General features: G+C 40.5%; 1 protein-coding gene across 3 annotated transcripts in view; it reads right to left on the reverse strand.

Moving 5' to 3' along the window:
- The window catches only part of LOC132825815 (dual specificity testis-specific protein kinase 2-like), a 99066-nt gene that overhangs the window by 15352 nt on the left and 62730 nt on the right, over window positions 1-20984 (reverse strand). For all 3 annotated transcript variants that reach the window (XM_060841322.1, XM_060841323.1, XM_060841321.1), the window contains exons 3-6: window positions 12845-12966; window positions 7381-7429; window positions 7117-7266; window positions 70-243 (exon numbers count right to left, since the gene is read on the reverse strand). In XM_060841322.1, the coding sequence (XP_060697305.1) occupies window positions 70-243; window positions 7117-7266; window positions 7381-7429; window positions 12845-12966 (495 nt within the window). The remainder of the gene's footprint in view (window positions 1-69; window positions 244-7116; window positions 7267-7380; window positions 7430-12844; window positions 12967-20984) is intronic.

Below are 20984 nucleotides of genomic sequence, written 5' to 3' on the forward strand. Positions count from 1 at the left end.
TGAAAAGAATGAACAAAGAATTTTGCCATTGTCCAAATTTAGAACCGAGGGAAATTAGTCGCACTTTACCTTCCTGTCATAAGGTTCACCCCGCAGCATTTCAGGTGCCATCCAGAAGGCTGATCCAACCAAGGACAGCTTCCGTTCAAGATCCTTCGTAGGCAACTCAACGACCTCCCGTGCTAGCCCAAAGTCTGTAACCAAAGCCTCTCTCCCACGTGCCGTTATCCTAATCAAGCAGTTCTGACATAAAATAAAATACATCGACATTAATATGTGAGGCAACTATGAGAATTTCTATGAATTACTCTGAGAGGGATGTTATAAAAGCCCTTTACTGAAATTGAAAATAAACTATCTTTGAAAAATGTATTGACAATGAAACATTTATGATTCAATCATTTAACTGTTAAGTCGGAATGAAATATAAATGCTACAATGAAGTAAATCAATGGTTTCCATTCTGCAAAGGATCTCATAAGCCACATGACTAAAATCCCCGTGAGTGTTCACCATCCCTCTCATCCACTGAAGGCAAACAACGTTTTCCTCCCTTACCCACTCTCAATAGTGTTTGGCCCAGGCTATGACATAGCAGCTGTTCCCTCCCTTCCTCACCTCCTGGCTGTTCAGATCTTTACCCCACTCCTTAACAGTGTTCATCCTTTTTACTTAACTCTGACTGCGTTCTTCCCCCTCCTTGTTTGGAGTCAGGTACCAGAGTGTCAGCACCTCTGACACTCACCAATTTTATCTGTCAGCCAGGGCTCACTGATTGGACCAGATTAACAGCCTCAATCAAGCAACTCATGTTCTATAAGCTCCCTCTGTCCTTCATTACAATCGCTACCTGACTGTTCCCTGGAGTGATTGTAATGAGGTCAGCCAGGTGGACCTCATAAAATAGGAGTTCCCTGATTGCGACTGTTAATCTGGTCCAATCAGGGAGCCCTAGCTGACAGATAAAAAGGAGTGTCTCAGTGATACTGCTCACTCTGAGAGCTAGCTCTGAAGAGTCAGTACTAAAGTCAAGGACTGTTCATGTATAAATAAAGACTGATGCAGAGTCATAGGGATGTACAGCATGGAAACAGACCCTTTGATCCAACTTGTCTATATCGACCAGATATTCTAAATTAATCCAGTGCCATTTGTCAGCCGTTGGCCCATATCTCTCTGAATCCTTCCTATTCATATACCCATCCAGATATTTTAATTGTATCATCCTTCACCACTTCCTCTGGCAGCTCATTCTATACACACATCACCATCTGGATGAACAAATGGTCCCTTAGGTCCCTTTTAAGTCTTTCCCCTCTCACTTTAAACAATGCTCTCTAGTTTTGGACTCCCTTACCCCAGGGAAAATACCTTGGCCTATTCACACTGTCCATGTTCCCTCATGATTTTATAATTTTCTATAAGGTCACCCCTCAGCCTTGGATGCTTTAGAAAAAGTGACTCCAGCCTATTCAGCTGCTCCTCACAGCTCAAGCCCTTCAACCATGGCAACAGGATACCAGCCTTTCTGGATTTATTTCATTCTTCTCCTTCCCTCAATATAAATATTGAAACCATTACCAGGATACAAAGGAAACAAGCAAGCTCTGCAATGAGTGTAGCCTATCACAAATTAGACTAGATTACTTACAGTATGGAAACAGGCCCTTCGGCCCAACAAGTCCACACCGACCCGCCGAAGCGCAACCCACCCAGACCCATTCCCCTACATTTACCCCCTCACCTAACACTACGGGCAATTTAGTATGGCCAATTCATCTAACCTGCACATTTTTGGACTGTGGAAGGAAACCAGAGCACCCGGAGGAAACGCATGCAGACACGGGGAGAATGTTCAAATTCCACACAGACAGTCGCCTGAGGCGGGAATTGAACCTGGGTCTCTGGTGCGGTGAGACAGCAGTGCTAACCACTGTGCCACCATGCCGCCCATTGTGCCACCCATATCATACGAAGCTGTCCTGTATTCCAAGATCTGTGCCAGATGTACCAAACAAAAACATACTGGGCCTGTTTATGCAATAAATCTGCTCCAAAGTTACAGCCAGAGGCAATAAACAAACAAACACAGACACTCTATGTTTGGCAGCTATAGCAAGGCCTGCAGCACGGCCCTGCAGGAATGGAAGCACACCTGAGTCAAGCCCCAGAGTGAAACAAGTGCCAAGCAGAAATCGAGCAGTCTTTCCACACTGAGAATCAAACACATTGGGTGGATGAAGACAATCAACTACAGACCTTTGACTCAATCAATCTAATTAGTTTTAATAACACTGGCAGACACATTCTGACCCCTGAGCTGATGCAAATATCCTATCAGTCCAAATACTGAAGGATAAGTGCCTGTGCCAGTGCCTATGCTGCCTTGCTGTGTCCACACCCCTACTGTAATTCCCCTCTGCCCTGCTCCTGCCAATGAATGAATGATCATGCTGAGACACCAACTATCCAAATTCTCCAAGATGCAGAACAACATGCAGGTGCAGAACCACTTCCAAGGCACAGAGAACAACTCCTCCTACAATAGAACTCCTCTTACAATAGAGGTCTATAAGAGTGCACAGTGAACTCAGATCTTATGAAATGATGACACATTACAGAGGAATGCTAAGGAGGGACAGAAACCAGAAAGGTATGTGTATAATATGGCTATTACAGACAGTGAATATACCTAGAAGGTAATAGTGTGATGGGTCACCAGGACAACAATCAAAATATTGACATGTCAGCAGACTAAGAACAATTAAGGGTAAAATCGACAATTCCAGAAGGTTACGCCATAACAAGATCAAAAGTTAAAAATCACACAACACCAGGTTATAGTCCAACAGGTTTATTTGGAAGCATTAGCTCTCAGAGCACTACTCCCTCATCAGGTGGTTGTGGAGTATCAGATCGTAGGACATAGACTTTATAGCAAAAGTTTACAGTGTGATGTAATTGTAATTATATATTTCAAGATATAATTTCAGATGACAAACAATCCAGGTCTTCTTCAATATATAATTTCAGTTACATCACACTGGAAACATTTTCTATAAATTCTGCTCCACAACCACCTGACGAAGGAGCAGCGCTCTGAAAGCTAGTGTTTCCAAATAAACCTGTTGGACTATAATGTGGTGTTGCATGCTTTTTAACTTTGTACACCCCAGTGCAACACCAGCATCTCAAAATCAAGATCAAAAAGTGTTGTAAAACTGTTGGAATGATATATAGAAACATATACGTCTGCACTTGTAAATTTTACAATCCTTATCTCTTTTCAACCAATTTTTTTATTACCCAATATTTATGTGTTTCGACTTATAGCTCACAAGAGCAATCTTTGGTGAAAAAGAGGATACTGTGTGATCACGTTTGGAGTGATGTCCCATCGGGGGCTCAACCTGTACATCAAACAAATGCCAGGCGGGTATATGGCCATGAACCATGCTTTTACATGACCACAGACTCTCTGCATTGTTACATATGAGGCACAGGCTATGATTAGAGGTTACTTTATATGGTATTAAATAATTTCACTGTAGGTAAAACCACCCATGTTCATGTAAACACAATTTATGCATCCACTTTATGTTAATATAAAATATTATTACACTCTCCCCATAACAGTGTTCACACTGCTCCCTTACACACGGATTGTTCTCCTGTTTCCTTCAGCCCTGTCCCTGCTCTCCTCTTTCCCTCACAACCCCATTGTTTTCCTCCCTTTTTCACCTCCCAGCAAAGTCTTCCCCTCTCCCTCTTCCCGTGACAGTATTCAACACCCTGTCTCATCAACTGACAACATTGGCCTCATTCTCTCACTCCACCGAGATCGGCAACACCCCCAATAATTCTGACATTTCTGACCTTTGCCAGACAGGAGCCAGGGATTCTAGGAATTGAGAACAGCGGAGAGGATGCAGGTCAGGGTGTAAGGACTGCCACTTTGCAGGAGGCTGTGGTTGAGATCTGTCTGGGAGGGGAGATGACATTGAGAGGGGGGACGAACAGAAAAGGCTAAACATATCTGTCAGCTGATTTATTTCAAATTACACTCCTGAGCAAGCTTTAGATCTGTTATGAAAATCTCTCTACAGCAAGCAGCTCAAGTTACATGTTAAATAGATGTGCATACATCAGACTTCCTCAGCACATCTGTGATCAATTAAAGTTGACTCAGTTCTCTCCCGATATCCTAAGATTTGGGCCAGTGTTGAAAGCTTCTTGAGCAAAGCCCAGGATTGTACACATTAGGACTAAGCGAAGTTCATACTGAGCTTGTATAAAGCACTTTGACTCCAGGCCTGCCAAATTATGACTAGCTCTACAAGAGTTCAAACTTTCCTGTGACAGATATAACTCTATGTGTACGACTAAACACCTCACATCAGCATAAAGTAAAAGCATGGCTACCTTTGATGTCATATCTCAGTTGAGCTGAGATGACTATTCATGTTAGACTTTAGATCAAACTGCTGCACCAACCTTTGTGCTATATGCCATTTTTCTATTAATCAGAAGTCAAATGTCAAAAACATTTCCTTTGCATATCTGGCCATTACCTGAAAATCCAGCAAAACTTGACCAACTCAACAACAGTCCAGATTTTTGAAAATGGTGCTACAGTGAACATTGCATTGTCAAACTTAATATATTTATTTAGCAAAAGAATCTTATGAACTGTGACAAACAACACATGGCTAAAATGGCAGTGATGTTTCCTGGTCAAAGCATGGTTATTCCTCCAGCAAAACACATTGAGTAGAGAATAATGCAATAAAATAATCCTCTTAATTTACAGATGTAATTGACAAGGCACTTATATGAAAACTACATTCTGCCCTGGATTAGTAGTGGCATTATCTGCAATCATCATTTCTTCATGCCATGTTTCAAGCAGAGACTCACTTGGGTCACACATTAGGGACATAGGTGTGCACAGTTCTTGGTCAGAAATTCCAGTATGCACCTAGGTATGGCAAACCTCCATGTCAGAATTGCAACTTTGGAAATGTATACATTTATTCATTACCTATATGGCCACATTCATTCAGTTAATCCACAAATAGTGGCTAGTCTAGAGGGGTTAGAGGCGTTGAGGAGGCTGCAATTATCATTTCTATAGCTAGCAACATGAAGAAATCACTTTATCAAACCTCACTTATTTTAATATAAGTCAGAGCTGATGTCAGCCTGCCTGTTTTCAACTCTTTCCATTTAGTTGCAAAACTGTGGAAATATGAAGGTGATTGTCTGATCAGCATTGTTCACAGGTAGGTTATCCCACTGCTGATGCAGGCTCTAAACATTTACCCCTAAAATCACCAGCCTTGGCTTAGTAGAAGCAGTCTTGTCTCGGAATCACAAGGTTATGGATTCATGCCCAAGTCCAGAGACAGACGTTACCTAATCCAGCATTTCATTGTAGAATGTACTGAGGGTGTACTGCATTGTCAGAGATCTTTCAGAGCAGATACTAAACTATGGCTCTCTACCCTCTTAGATAGATGTAAAAGAACCCATCCCGTTATTTCACAGAAGAACCCTCCCTGGTGTGCTGATCAATCTCTATTCACCAGCTAACATTATTTAAGCAGATTAGCTGGTTCATTGCTCATAGAATGTGTGATCTTGCTGTTTGTAATCTGCAAGTATGATTTCAGCATACTTCACTAAACTATAAAGCCCATTGAGGAAATCTAAGGAGATAAAATGTATTATGTCATTGCAAGTTCTTTCACTCTTTTTTTCTTTTAAAAGCCCATCCAATCGTCCTTTGCTTTTTTTGCTTTAAGTTCACCATGGTCCATGATTGATACAACTTTAAAGTGGAAGTAATTTATTTCTGGCCATGGAGGTTACAAAACACAGAACTCCAAATAAATCCCTTCATGTGTAAATTCAATCATATTTTCTTTTCTATTCTGTGTAAGATGGAATGGAATATCCAATGTGACAGTTCTTTTTCCAGATCTGGTGTTTAATGTGAGCATGAGAGCTTGTCTTTGTATTCTTCAAAAATAATTCAGCATCGTTTTATAACACAACATGAAGAGCAGTCAGTACTTTATGTGATATCAGAAGCTAGCAAACTGAACAGTGCAATTCCAGTCAAATAGTACCTTTCAGAAAATACACTGAGGGAGAGAATGAAAAAAAAACAGCTGAATTGTTGCCAATACAAAAGTAAATCCTTATTATCTGCCTCCAACACAAGATATTTCTACCACATGATGAAGAGAAAATCGGTCTTTATTGTACTCAAAGGACATGATCCATTTACAGCTGTCTGAAGATTGAATAGAAAGCTTATAAATATTTTACAGGGAAGCTTATAAATATTATGTTCCCTTCTTGTACCTCTGAATTGGTGAACATTAGCTGTTCTCAGACAGCAACTTTGATTTATCTTTGGATAATTGGACTGTTAATCATCCTACATTTTCCATTCACAACTTGCACCCATTTCAATCTCTTTTAAACCATCCTACAGTTAAAGGAGAAAAGCAAACATTATATCAATTCAAATTTTTTTTACACACTATTTGACCCACTGATTTTGTTACATTAATTACTTTGTAACTGTCTCTCATTGTGTTCATTCATTTTCAGTACCTGATCAAACAACCCTTTATTTACAACAATTCAAAAGTTTTATTTTCTGATAAGCTGGATTCATTTCAAAGTTTATGATATTCAGCAATATGATAGCACTTGTTATTTTATTTTTGTTGCTTTGCCTAAAACATTTCACTCATGCTGACCTAAGATGTGAGGCATTTTATTTTCTACACCAGCTTTCTTTGTGGATAATTTGATAAGATTGCCCAGGAACATTTGCAGATATGCCCTACTGGGCTAACCACAAATTAGTTTGAGTCTGTCCAAATGGTTCGAGCCAATGCATCCAACTTGAGAGAAATATTTTGTTAGTGTGGCTGAAATTCAAGTGGGAGTGTTTGGAAGGGAACACTATCAAGTAAGTATCTGGTTGCGGACTTAGAAATAACTCTGATTTAATAACTGAGAAAAGAAAGGATACAATTGTTTCAGTCATCAATTAATGACGTGCTGAATATTTGAGTGTATGAAGGCAGAGTCTGTTACCTTGGAGTTTAAGTCCCTGTGATAAATATTCTTTGAGTGTAGGTACACCATTCCTCTTGTAATGTCTGATGCAAGATCCACTTTTTCCTTCCAAGTCAGGTTAACCTCTTTATTGGCTAGTAGCTCTTCTAGGCAGCCACCATTAATATACTGTGAAGCGAGGCACATGCAAACATTTGAGAATACAGCTGCAACAATTTATTTATCCTACAATTACATTTATATTTGTGAAGTAAAATTTTGATTATCTAGAATGGTATTTACCTCAAGCATAGGGTACAGTTTATCTTCTTTAACGCACACACCAAGGTATCTGAAAAAAGTCAATATAAAAGGTTTTTGTCAGGTTGCATTAATGAGTGTGACGCACCAAATTCTTCCCATATTGACTTGGTGCTTTGAGTTGAGATTGAAATTTGTGACCTTGAAATAGTGAACAAAAGCTTTGACGGACTTAGAAAGTAGAAAACCTCTTTCCCTGGGTAACTAATGAATGTTGTGAAGGACTGATTGCATAGAATTTGGGCCAGGAAATTTCTTGAGTCGCTTCCATGCTCCAACGGAATTACTTTACAGGACATGAAGTTTTGAAGGTTTAGTTGCAGTTCTGATGAATTTTAGCAAATTAACTTGAAATTAGTTGGCATTTATTGCACCAGACATTATGTTTAGAATTATACTTCATACATAAAAACAATTTTCCTAAAGATTGACAGAAAGAAAAACAATTATTGCCTTTTTTAACTTCTTTGCCAACTGAATCTTTCCCTAGGGACAATTATCAACCTACAAAACATTTGATCAATGATGAGCCTTTAACTGCCTTAAGGATCGACATTGCATGAGAATTCACTGTCATAGGATGGGACAAATATGTGAAGTGTGTGTGTGAAAATTTCCTTCTTTGATATGTGGAGATACCTACTGTAGAAGAAGCAGTACTTGAGCTTCTGTTGGGAAATAAGACAAAGCAAGTGACTGAGGTGTCAGTAGGGTAGCACTTTGGGGCATGTGATCATAATTCTATTAGTTTTAAAATAGTTATGAAAAGATTATGAAAGAAATAATCAAAATGTTAAAGTTTTAATTTGGAGTAAGGCCAATTTTGACGATATTAGATAGAAACTTTCAAAAGTTGATTGGGAAAGGCTGTTCACAGGGAAAGGGACGGTTGGGAAGTGAGAGGCAATTAAAAATAAGATAATGAGAATTTAGAGGAAGTATGTTCCTGTTAGTGTGAAGGGCAAGTCTGATAGGTTTAGGGAATGTTGGATATCTCGAGAAATTGAGGCAGTGGTCAAGAAAAAGAAGGCATGGATCAGATATAGACAGCTGGGATTGAATGAGTCCCTAGGGGAGTACAAGAGCAGTGGGATAATACTGAAGAGGGAAATCAGGAGAGAAAAAATTGGGTATTAAGATAGCGCTGGCAAATAGAGTTAAGTAGAATCCAAAGACATTCTATAATATTTTGAAATAATATTACAGTAATATTGTTTAGCTGTTGTACTTCTCAGTATCTTGAGCAAGTAATGAGACTCCTCACTATTTCCCTGGCAACTAAAAAACACAATAGGTTGAAAACACTTACTGATGGCCAGTAATTATTTAAGAAAGTTTTTCATTAAAATATGCTATCCTTGTATCACTGTGTATTTGTTCATTTCCATGCATCTGTGCGCTGAAGAGTTAATCAACATTTTCCATTTGCAGTGGCATTATTAGAATAGTACAATATCATTTTCCCAATACTTGACTGAGACAAGTTTAGATTAGCTCATCATCATTTGATTGACTTTACTTCTGGGCAATGCCATACAGATTATATTCTATTTATGGGTTGTTAGATACTGTTATGGGAATTATGGTTTTCAAACTGGATATATCCCTTTTTGTCCATTTTTTTTCGTATTTTCATGTAAGTTTTTTTATTCAGCTATTATGTAAAGGACCATTGGAGATTTGGTAACAAACTGATCTATTTGAACAGGAAGGAACTGTGTTTAATCAACTGATCTCAAGTGGTCTGGGGTAGGTGCACTACAATTAGCTTTAGTGACCTGAATTACAGAGAAGAAGAGCGTACCAAGATCTGGCACTACTGCAATATCTTCCTATAGTGACTGGAACCAGGTTGACCTTGTCAACAATTTTCCTAAAGATTGACAGAAAGAAAAACAATTATTGCCTTTTTTAACTTCTTTGCCAATTGAATCTTTCCCTAGGGACAAATTGATTGATTGAGGTTGTTAACCTGGGCTAATCTAGAAAGCCCTGGCTGACTAATATAACCAGGAGATGAGAATCTCGTCAGTTCAGGGGACTGACTCCATGTTGGCTAGCCACAGCCAGCGTACTGTGCACAAGTAAATAAAGGGTGACTTGCTGACAGGATACTGGCTGCTGCACAGTTATTTCATTTCCATAGCTGAGAAGCTTAATATGTGAAAACTCAAGCCCAAAGGTTGTATGACCTACACTTCTGATCAATTCCACGCCTGTCCAAGATGGCCAGTTTGAGCCTGAAAGAGCAACTTTAACAAGTCAAGAAAAGGTTGAGAAATGCTTGAAGTTTCTGTTACCAGTGTAATAGTCAATCAGAGAATGAAGATCAGCCACATAGGAACCATGTGCAAACTATAAAATTAAGATTTCAAACTTTTAACCTACATTTAAATAATAGACTTCAAATAAATAAAATGTGATTTAGTTAGCAATTATATTCTGTAATCAAAATTCTTGATAACAAGTCAACTAAAGGGTAATGCCAAAGATAGGCTAAGCAATCTTCAATGTTTCAGTACAGTCAAGTCAAAGTTTTTTCACACTATCTAATCCTCTTGCCCTTCATTCTATGCTGAATAAGGGACTGTCCGAGTGATTTATTTGCAGCTAGTGAAATGAAGGAAGGGGTCATTGGTACTTCTGGTCAGGTTATTGAGCTTTCATAATGCTATGTTATCATTTCCTACAAGAAAGGAACTTGCAATGATTACTCATTCATAATTTGCCAGATTTGCTTAGATATATTGGGGTGTACAAAGTTAAAAAATCACACAACACCAGGTTATTGTCCAATTTGGAAGCACTAGCTTTCGGAGCGCTGCTCCTTCATCAAGTGGTTGTGATGTATAAAATCATAAGGCACAGAATTTATGCCAAACGTTTACAGTATGATGTAACTGAAATTATATATTGAAAAAGACCTGGATTGTTTGTTAAGCCTCTCATCTTTTACAATGAGCATATTGATTCCAGTTCTTTCATATGTTCTTTCAGATCCTAAATGTTTGAAACTAAATCCATTTGTAAGATTATTTGATTAGTTCATTGTTCCTACTCCCATCACAAGCAGCTACATACTAAGAAATCTCAGGTCAAAGACGTAACATTAAAGTTGAAGGCCCAGTCTCTGATCTGCTTTCTCTTTGATTGTAGCTCACTGTTTGAAGTGTGTGTTGGTTAATTTAATACTACTTCCTTTTTAGAACCCATTTTACTGAATTAGGAGGAAATGTAATTATCAAACTAAGCTGAACTGTTATGTAATAATATTATCAGGACTTTTAATGTGTGCAATAATATGCAGAATTATCACAAGCTTTATCGACTGTCAACGTTACAATGCATTTGTCAGCTTGATTGTTTCATAAGGAAATTGGACATTTTCAATGTCAAAATATGAAATGTCAACTTTTTAATCAGGTATTCAAGTTTTTACTCATAGGCAGTGTATTAGAATTTCAAACAAAAAGACACCTTCATTTCATTTCAGAATATAGGTTTTCATTATTATCAAACTGAGACCTCTTGAAGGTCATCCTGAAACCTGTCTGTTTCAGTAGTATTGACTTGACAGCAAGACTTGGGAGTGAAGCTATTCAGAACCAATTGGATCAGATTTTTCTTTATTTGTTCAGGGGATTTTAGACTTAGACTTAGACTTACAGTGTGGAAACAGGCCCTTCGGCCCAACAAGTCCACACCGACCCGCCGAAGCGCAACCCACCCATACCCTTACATTTACCCCTTACCTAACACTACGGGCAATTTAGCATGGCCAATTCACCTGACCCGCACATCTTTGTGACTGTGGGAGGAAACCGGAGCACCCGGAGGAAACCCACGCAGACACGGGGAGAAAGTGCAAACTCCACACAGTCAGTCGCCTGAGTCAGGAATTGAACCCGGGTTTCTGGTGCTGTGAGGCAGCAGTGCTAACCACTGTGCCACCGTGCCGCCCTAAAATGTAAGCAAGCTAGCTAGATTTCATTTGTTAATTATCCTTACTAGCTTTAAGAAGGTGGTGATTAAGTCTCTTTTTCAACCACTACAGCCCTTGTACTTAAAGACTCTCACAGTTTTGCTAGGAAGAGAATTCCAGAATTTTTACCTAGTGACACTGAAGAAATAGCAGTTCATTCTGAGCCTGAACGGTATGTGAATTGGAGCGTGAGGAACTTGCTATTGGTGGTACTCCCACTCATCTGCTGCCCATGTGCTTCTAGCTGGTAGAGGCTGTGGGTTTGTGAGGTGCTGTTAAAAGAGCCTTGGTGAGTTAATGCAGTGCAGCGTAAACATACTGCCGTCACTGTGCCTTGATGGTGAAAGGATTGAATGTTGAAGGTGGTGGATGGGATACGAATCGAATCTCCTGCATGGTGACGAGCTTTGTGTGTTGTTGGAACTGCACTCATCTAGGCAAACAGAGACCATTTCATTACACTCCTAACTTGTGCCTTGTAGATGGTGGACAGGGACTGGGGAGACAGGGGTGGGTTACTTGCCACAAAATTCCTAGCTTTTGACTGACTCTTCTAGCCACAGTATTTGTATTGCTAGCTCAATTCAATTTTTGGTCAATGGTATAATCCCCTAGAAACCTGATAGTGGGCCAATTAATGATGGTAATATCAGTAAATGTCAAGGGGCAATGGTCAGATTCTCTCTTGTTGGAGATGGTTATTGCTATGCCTTTATGCAGTGCAAATGTAACTTGTTCCTTCTCAGTTCAAATCTGGGCATTGTCCAGGTCATGTTGCATTTGAATATGACTGCTTCAGTATCTGAGGAGTCACAAATGGTGCTGAATGTTGTGCAATCAGCGACAAACACCCCCAGTTCTGATGTTATGATGGAAGAAAGATCACTGATAAAGCAGTTTCGATAAAGGAAGATTTTGGGGATTGTGAGGGATCAATCATCTTTGCTCAACGACTTCTCTGGAGTTCCTCAGGGTAGTGTCCTAGGTCCAACCATCGATTCCTCAGATTTGTCTCTTTCAAAGAATCCTTAGTGGCTAATCTCAAGAGATTTCCAAATCCTTCATCAAATCAGCAAACTGTCTGCCACATTGCTTTAACTGGTAAATTCTGAAAATAAATTCAAAACATTGAGGAATGTGTAACCTTAAACCTGTTGAATTTTTTTGTCAAATTTAATTGGTTCAATAGTGTCCTTTCCTGAAAGGGTATCACTCTGCTTTTGGTGCTAACATCCTCTTAGGTGATCCAGTAAGCTGGTAAAAATAAAGCTGTGGTCACTAGAAAGGACAATTGCCAATGTCACCCACAATATAAGAAGAAGTGAAAACATGCATGTGATTCTAACTTTTTGCATAACTCATACTGTGCCAATTGATGTCATTCAGTGTTATAATTGCTATTGTTTAGTGCGTTTCTGATGAAGAAATTTTTGGAATAGTTCACCAAAGATCTCTGACTTTTACCTGACTATGTTAGGATGAGAAAGTTTCTGGAGAAGGCTGATCTCCCGTACAATGACATCCTGGTCAACGTCCTGCTTGTAGATTTTGACCACCATAACTTTATGAGTTGTGTTGTGAGTCACCTGTACAGAGACAGGGAGATGAAGTATTATGATAGAATCACAAAAAAGAAAGTAGTAAGGTAGTATCATTGCATTTTATTCACAATTTTGGTTGCCCCCATCAAAGGTTAGAAATTCAATGGCCCATGTTTTGATCTCAGTAGCGAACAAATCTTGCCAGGCATTCATAATAGTTACATTCACTCAACACTTTTCATGAGCCTTTGTGATGGACTTGTCCTAATTAGAAAGCTAAACAGTGAATATGTTCAACAGGATACCTGGGCTTTATGTATTCAGGACAAGCAACTGTATACCTCCATAATAAATCAAATTGAAGAATGACAAGCAAAGTCTTGACTGAGAGAAAGTTAAAAATCACACAACACCAGATTAAAGTCCAATAGGTTTATTTCGAAGCACCAGCTTTCTGAATACCAGCGTTGTGAAAGCTAATGCTTCCAAAATTAACCTATTGGGCTATAACCTGATGTTGTGTGATTTTTAACTTTGTCCACCCCAGTCCAACACAGGCACCTCCACATCATAGACTGAGATAATTAGAATATCAAATTCAAAGCCAAATTCTAAACAGAAAGCAAAATAAAACATGGAGGGAAAGTAACATGTGATTAAGAGAGACATAAATATGCGGGACAGAATATAATTTCCACTCTTTTCACGATCAGCAACTACTCTCATTGTTAAGTTTGAAGGAAAAATCCTCTAATGTCCTCAAACAATGTAACATTGTTTTATCCTCAGACAAGTGTCCAAATCAAACACAAGTAGCCACTATCTAGTTTAACAATTCAGTGGTGTCTCTGAAGGACAGTGTTAAATTATGGACATTATGCGATAAGAACAATGTTAAATTTGTCCTTAATAATTTGACTTAAGATTGTTAAAACGACTTCAACTCAATATGAAATGGATTAGAATGGCCATCAAAAGCAGCACCATAAATCAATGCACTTTCAAATTCCTCTTCCCTGCTACAACACGGAGTCCACTTCCAGATTAAATACTGCTGTTGTTCTATAACAAGGGTTAATAGCACACACTTACTCACATTGATTTCCATCGGCCACATTTTAGCCCAATTTTCTGTCTTTCCAATTTATCTATGGATTTCAAAAAATAATTAACTATAATTTGTATTTTATCCATGAATTTTGGCATCATATTCTCTTGACTCATATCTACTGCTGCACCACATTTTGAAAGCAACTGAATCAATTTTTTTTTATTACTGCATGGAGTTGGACATCATTGATGTTTTATGAACAATCGCTAACATTTAGTAACACATCATGGAAGGCTGTCTATACAATTGCTCACACAGTATTGGTTTGTTGTTACCCTCTTTTAGGGTCAAGGTGTCTTTAAGATCCATTGGGCCTGGTGGGAGAAAACCACTGGCTCATCTAACAGGAAAAAGCGTACATGTCTTAAACACAGAATAAACTATCCATAACAACATGTAGTTTATTCCACAATTGAAGCTGTGTACAAGTCCTGTTGATACAAGACATTGTTACAGAGACCCTGCATTTATTGTCATTTAATGTCCTTTTCTTTTTGCAAATTATTAAGACTCTTATTATAATTTTAAAATACCACTCAACTGTATATTATGTATGTGCAAACAAAACAGTCTGGGTAGCAGGATGAAGTAATTTAGCAAAAGAATATTGCAGTCAAATGGTTTGGCTGTAGTAATTCTCACTATTTAGAGCAAGTAATGAAACTCCTCATTATTTCCCTGATGACTATAAAGTACGCTTTACTCTCTTAATATTCTGAGCTGTGATCCCCTCTGAATGAAATCATCACAGTGGAATGTTATTAAGGCACTTCTCAGTATCAAACCTTTCAGACCCTTACATTACCATGCCAGGCCATCATTTGCTGTCCACATCTAATTGGCTGTGAACATATTGGGCCAGAAGATAGTTCAAAATCAGTCAGATTGCTACAGACTTTCATGAAGGCCAGACTATGTAAGGATGGAAGGCATTCTTTCTTAAAGGGCATTAGCGGAGTAGACGGTCTTTTATGACCATTGATGACAGTCTCAGTGACAAAAGTATCTTTTAGTTCCAGATTTATTAATTGAAATTCAATTGCACCAGCTGTCACAATGGGATTTGAACAGAGTCCTCAGAACATAGCCTGGGCCTCTGCCCTACTATAGTCTACTACCCCATCATGTGCTCAAAAATGGCAAAATAAACAGTTTCTTTTTAATACGATCACTATGCTCTTCAGCTCTATGCAGAATGTTACATTCTGCACATTCCTCCCAGATCTTAAACTGGAAGGTGGAATGCCTGCTTTGTATTGTTACCCTGGTATCAGAGAGTAATCTTGAGAACAGCGTTCTATTCCCTTTACTGTTTCTCACACATTTCATTCACTGCAGCTCAAACACTGGGTTTCCAAGGCAGCAACTGTCAACATGAGTGCTTCTAAAAATGCTACCAATACCGTACCACTAATAATCCACAGTGCCTGTAGCATTTGGCTTGTTGAAAAAATATTTCAAATTCAAATATAACAGCAATTGCTGAGGTGGTCAAGCAAACATTTGATTAGATTACTTACAGTGTGGAAACAGGCCCTTCGGCCCAACAAGTCCACACCGACCCGCCGAAGCGCAACCCACCCATACCCCTACATTTACCCATTACCTAACACTATGGGCAATTTAGCATGGCCAATTCACCTGACCCGCACATCTTTGGACTGTGGGAGGAAACCGGAGCACCCGGAGGAAACCCACGCAGACACGGGGAGAACATGCAAACTCCACACAGTCAGTCGCCCGAGTCAGGAATTGAACCCGGGTCTCCGGTGCTGTGAGGCAGCAGTGCTAACCACTGTGCCACCGTGCCGCCCTAACATGTTCAGAATGCTTCTCTCATGGGGCCAACAGTGTTAACCTTGGGATTGTAACATTTAGAAAGGTGGTAAAAGAGACAATCTCAACATTGGGGGAGCACAGCGGCTCAGTGGTTAGCACTGCTGCCTCACAGCGTCAGGGATCTGGGTTTGATTCCACCTTTTGGTGACTGCCGGTGTGCAGTTTGTACATTCTCCCTGTGTCTGCGTGGGTTTCTTTTGGTTGCTCTTGTTCTCTCCCACAATCCAAAGATGTGCAGGTTAGGTGGATTAGCAATGCTAAATGGCCCACAGTGTCCAGAAATGTGCAGGCTAGGTGGGTTAGCCACAGGGAAACCAGGGTTACAGGGATAGCGTGGGTTAGGGTGGGATGCTCTTCGGAGGGGCGGTACAGAGTCAATGGGCTGAATTGCTTGCTACTACACTGCAGGATTTGTATGAAGCATTCAATTGTTTGATAGACATATGCATGAACCTAGGTGTGGTAGTATACTGTCATGTTACTGGTTAGCAATCCACCAGGTTCAAATCCCAGCACAGCAGTTTTAGAATTTTAAATTGTGATTAAATAAATTTGGAATAAAATGATATGATCAGTAATGGTGACCGCAAAAATCATTATCATTCTCTGAAGTCTTTTAGGAAAGAATCTTCACTGTTCTCTAGTTTGAGAGGTAGCGTAATGTCGCAAAAAGAATTAGGGATGCGCATTGTCACCAACATCCTAAAAATGGAAAAGAAAAGGCTGTTACAGTAAAGTTCTAAGATGGATTTTCAAAGACGAGAGACCAACTTTATTACTGTTGACTTATTGAAGAATGTTAGTGCAAAGTTGAAGTCTAACTGTTTCAAACTCCTCTGTCTCTGACTTACCAAGATGTAGCCTGGGCTGGAGGGTTTGAGCTAGGACAAAAGATCTCTTTAGACCAGCAAAGACTGAGAGGGGACCTCATAGAGGTGTATACAATCATGAGGGCCATAAGTGTGGGTGGTGGAATAGAGAGGCATCTTTTCCATTGTTTGAAAGGATGAATAACAGGGGTTCATGGGTTTAAGGTAACAAGTTGGGAGCTAAGCAACGTGGTGATGAGAATTTTCTTTGCCTAGAAGGTGGTGGAAGTGTGGAACTCACTTCCTGAAACGATAGTTGAGTCAGAAATGTGTAACATTTAATCAGTACTTAGATATTCCCGACTCAAGCGACTGACTGTGTGGAGTTTGCACGTTCTCCCCGTGCCTGCGTGGGTTTCCTCCGGGTGCTCCGGTTTCCTCCCACAGTCCAAAGATGTGCGGGTCAGGTGAATTGGCCATGCTAAATTGCCCGTAGTGTTAGGTAAGGGGTAAATGTAAGGGTATGGGTGGGTTGCGCTTTGGTCGGTCGGTGTGGACTTGTTGGGCCGAAGGGCCTGTTTCCACACTGTAAGTAATCTAATCTAATCTAATCTAATCTAATATTCACTCACATTGCCGGAGCCTCCATGACTATGGACTAAAAGCTGGGAAATGCAATTGGTACAGATTTATCTTTGTGGACTATGCAGATGTGATGGGCTGAATGGCATCTTTCTGCACTGTAAAAGTTAATGGATCTCTGATTGTCTATCCTCGTTTAAAGATCTGCTCTTCTTCAGCGATCATTTTTACTCTGAAAGTTGTTTGTCAAGATTATCAAAGTATTAACACAAAGGAAAGAACATAAGAACAAAAATCAATAGGTTAATCAAGCTTGATTAGATTACTTACAGTGTGGAAACAGGCCCTTTGGCCCAACAAGTCCACACTGACCCGCCGAAGCGCAACCCACCCATTCCCCTATATTTACCCCTTCACCTAACACTACGGGCAATTTAGCATGGCCAATTCACCTAACCTGCACATCTTTGGACTGTGGGAGGAAACCAGAGTATCCGGAGGAAACCCATGCAGACACGGGTAGAATGTGCAAACTCCACACAGTGTAGTCGCCTGAGTTGGGAATTGAACCCGGGTCTCTGGCGCTGTGAGGCAGCAGTGCTAACCACCGTGTCACCATGCCACCCATTTTTCCACTTTTCAACTAACTCCAAAAGCAGGAACATTTAGCAAAGGGATACCCAGGGCCAATCTGATTTAGAAAGCCCACCTGGTCAACTGTCAGTCAGGGAGCTGATTGGCTGCTTGGAGACTTTGTGTTGGAATTACAAAGCTTGACCCTGTCCTAGCCCCTGGATCCCAGGGTACAGGATCAGAATAAGGTAAGAGCTGCATGTTTAGGGGTGGGCTTTCTGGAGCCACTGATCGGGGGAGGAACAGCTATTTCAAAAGTGATAAGGGGGAGGGCTGTCATGTTGAGGGACAGTCGCCCCCCCCCTCCCCCCTCCCCAAAAGATGGCAGCTTGTCTGCCCTAGTTTATGTATCAGGTAGTCTGACTCCTTCACATCTCAGAGAAAGTGAGGACTGCAGATGCTGGAGAGTCAGAGACAAAAAGTGTGGCACTGCAAACGCACAGCACGTCAGGCAGCAATCGAGGAGCAGGACAGTCAATGTTTCAGACATAATCCCTTCATCAGGAACTGAAGTAATTGCAGCTCAGGCAGGACAAGATTCGGAAGTGGTCAGCAATTCACCATGATTTGCAGCAGGTCAGGAAAATCAATGCCGAGCTTTCCCAAACTCAAATTAATCTCTGAAAGTGAGTGTGGTGCCAACTGCTCGATTATTTGCCCTTCCAGCTACACTGCTACTGTCTTTGTGGAAGGAGAAATTCCATCTGTATGGCATTCTTAAAACACAAGTAAATTGCCTTCTTTACAAATTATTGACTAGCAGAAGCCTAAAAATCAGCTTCAGTTGCATTTTCATCTGGCAGAAATACAATCATAGATTCCCTACAGTGTGGAAAGAGGCCATTTGGCCCATCAGGTCTGCACTGACTCTGCAAAGAGCATCCCACCCAGACCCAGCTCCTCCCCTCCCCGGAGAAAGGCCAGCAATGCAAGTAGCAGCTCCACAACTTTTGCAGCACAGTCAGGCTAAGTGCCACTATCTTCTCCCTGCGATCTTACTCTCACTCTATCTCTGCTACTGCAGCCACCTCACAAACAAGGGTCATGCTCTACTGCTCTTACTGTTGCATGTAACATCATCCCTAACTTGCTCTCACTACCCCAATCCCAGCCACCACTAATCCTGCATGCCCTCTGGGTTTCCTACTTACACACATTGCACACCTCATCACCGTTCCCCCACTTGCACAGGCAATACAGCAGTGCCAGCTACTTCATTCTCACTCAATCTCTCTCTTCGTCTCATTCCAGGAGAAAACAACACAGGGTAGGGTCAGAAGCATTAGGACAGCTGATGTGGTGGGGATTAATTGGCCCCTCAGCCTCTAAGAGGGTATGATTGTAGATTTTGCAGGAAAAGACTGGGACCAGTCCTGTGGAGATGTGGAAACCTCCATCTCCCACCTACCAAGTCAAAGCATTGTGCACTGCTGTGCTCCTCTCCCATTACCCCAACCATGACTTTATTGTCAACATGCCACATCTAATCCTTGGTTGAAATGTTGTCCTCTCTTTCAACTTCTGCAGGTCCATGCAGCATATCCATGGTGGTGGCAGTCAAAAGGGCTACCTTGTAAGACATACCCCTTGCCACCCTGAAGAAGAGTACAAGGATATCTCAGAGGATATACCCTGTACCCCTGCCAGCTCACCCACTGACACATTGATGTGTCAGATTAACCAGATTACAGTCGGGAGAACCTTCTGGTGAGCACTTCACTGTCAAATCTCCATTGTTTGTTGAGGGAGCCATACGGTAAATAGCTAATGGGTAAATGACAGCAGACTGCTGCTTTGGTAACTATGCCCCATCTTTCAAGGTATTGCATCACAGATATTAGTTATCTTCACTGAGTGCCATAAGCTAGCATGCTGTGCTACATTGTAAATGAATGAAATTGTTCTTTTGGAATTTAAAGAGTGATGTAGTTAAAGAAAAATGCAACAAAATAATAACTAATTAGAAGCATAATTTGTTATCTTGCACCTAGTGGTCAGGAGCACTTGGAGAAAGAAATTAATCTGCATACTTAAGGCTAATAGCTAAGGTATACAAAGCATGGATGAGTCACTGGTGCCTGAGTCATGGTATTGCCCTTCGAAGTAACCCATACCCTTGATTGACTCAGCCAGACAGCCCAGGATGATGAGCGACCAGACCCTAACTAATCATTGTCATGCTCCTCTGTCAACTGTCTTCCCATAAGTCCAAGAATGCATTAGACCTAAGGCAGACATGACTCATTGCCTGGACTGCACAGTTACTGACCACTGACCCTGAGACTTGAGGCTGCTCTTGGCCTACTGTATCCATATTCCCTGTATCCTGATCCCTTTGACTTGACTGGGGACTACTCCCTTAAAATGTTCCTTTACAGCCATTCAGTGGATGCGTATGCAGTGTACTGAGGAGCAGACAGCTGATACATGGTACAGGTGTCATGCTGACATAAGACTATGGCATTCAGAAGAATGAAAACCTCCATATTAATGAGGATGTACTTGATAGTAATGTGGATGAGAATAAATGATAAGCCCCATTAATAAGCTTCTTGCCCCTCACTAGAAAGATTTTTTGACCCAACAGCAGTGACATTACAACTTGTCAGTCTCCATGCTGCAAGGGGCCTCACTGGAATTCTCACGTGATTTTCCCAAAATTTCTTGCCATTACCCATGTTGTTTAGAGCCTGGGAATCTTCTCCCCAGTATGTTATCCACACTGCCACAGAGAGTCCAATTTTTGAAAAAGATGAGTTCGGCACTGTGTTTAAGTCCATGCTTCCTCTGTGATCTCCAATATTAATGGTTCCTACAGGGACACCATATGGCTCCCTTTGAAGTAATAAATTCTCTGTGCGAGGGCAAGGTCGAAATTGAACTGCCAACAATCAAGCAGATTTATGACAAAAGCAACATACTGTGGATGTTGGAAACTTGAAAAAAGAATAAAACTTGCTGTAAAAACTCAGTGTCAATGGAAAGAAACAGAGTCCATGTTTCAGGTTGATGACTTTATGGTAAATTATGAATCATTTCACAGGGGGTGCAGCGCAAGATCCCTTTTGAGAGTTTTTAAATTATATATG

The sequence above is a fragment of the Hemiscyllium ocellatum genome, chromosome 21 (assembly GCF_020745735.1).
Source record: "Hemiscyllium ocellatum isolate sHemOce1 chromosome 21, sHemOce1.pat.X.cur, whole genome shotgun sequence".
NCBI lineage: Eukaryota > Metazoa > Chordata > Chondrichthyes > Orectolobiformes > Hemiscylliidae > Hemiscyllium > Hemiscyllium ocellatum.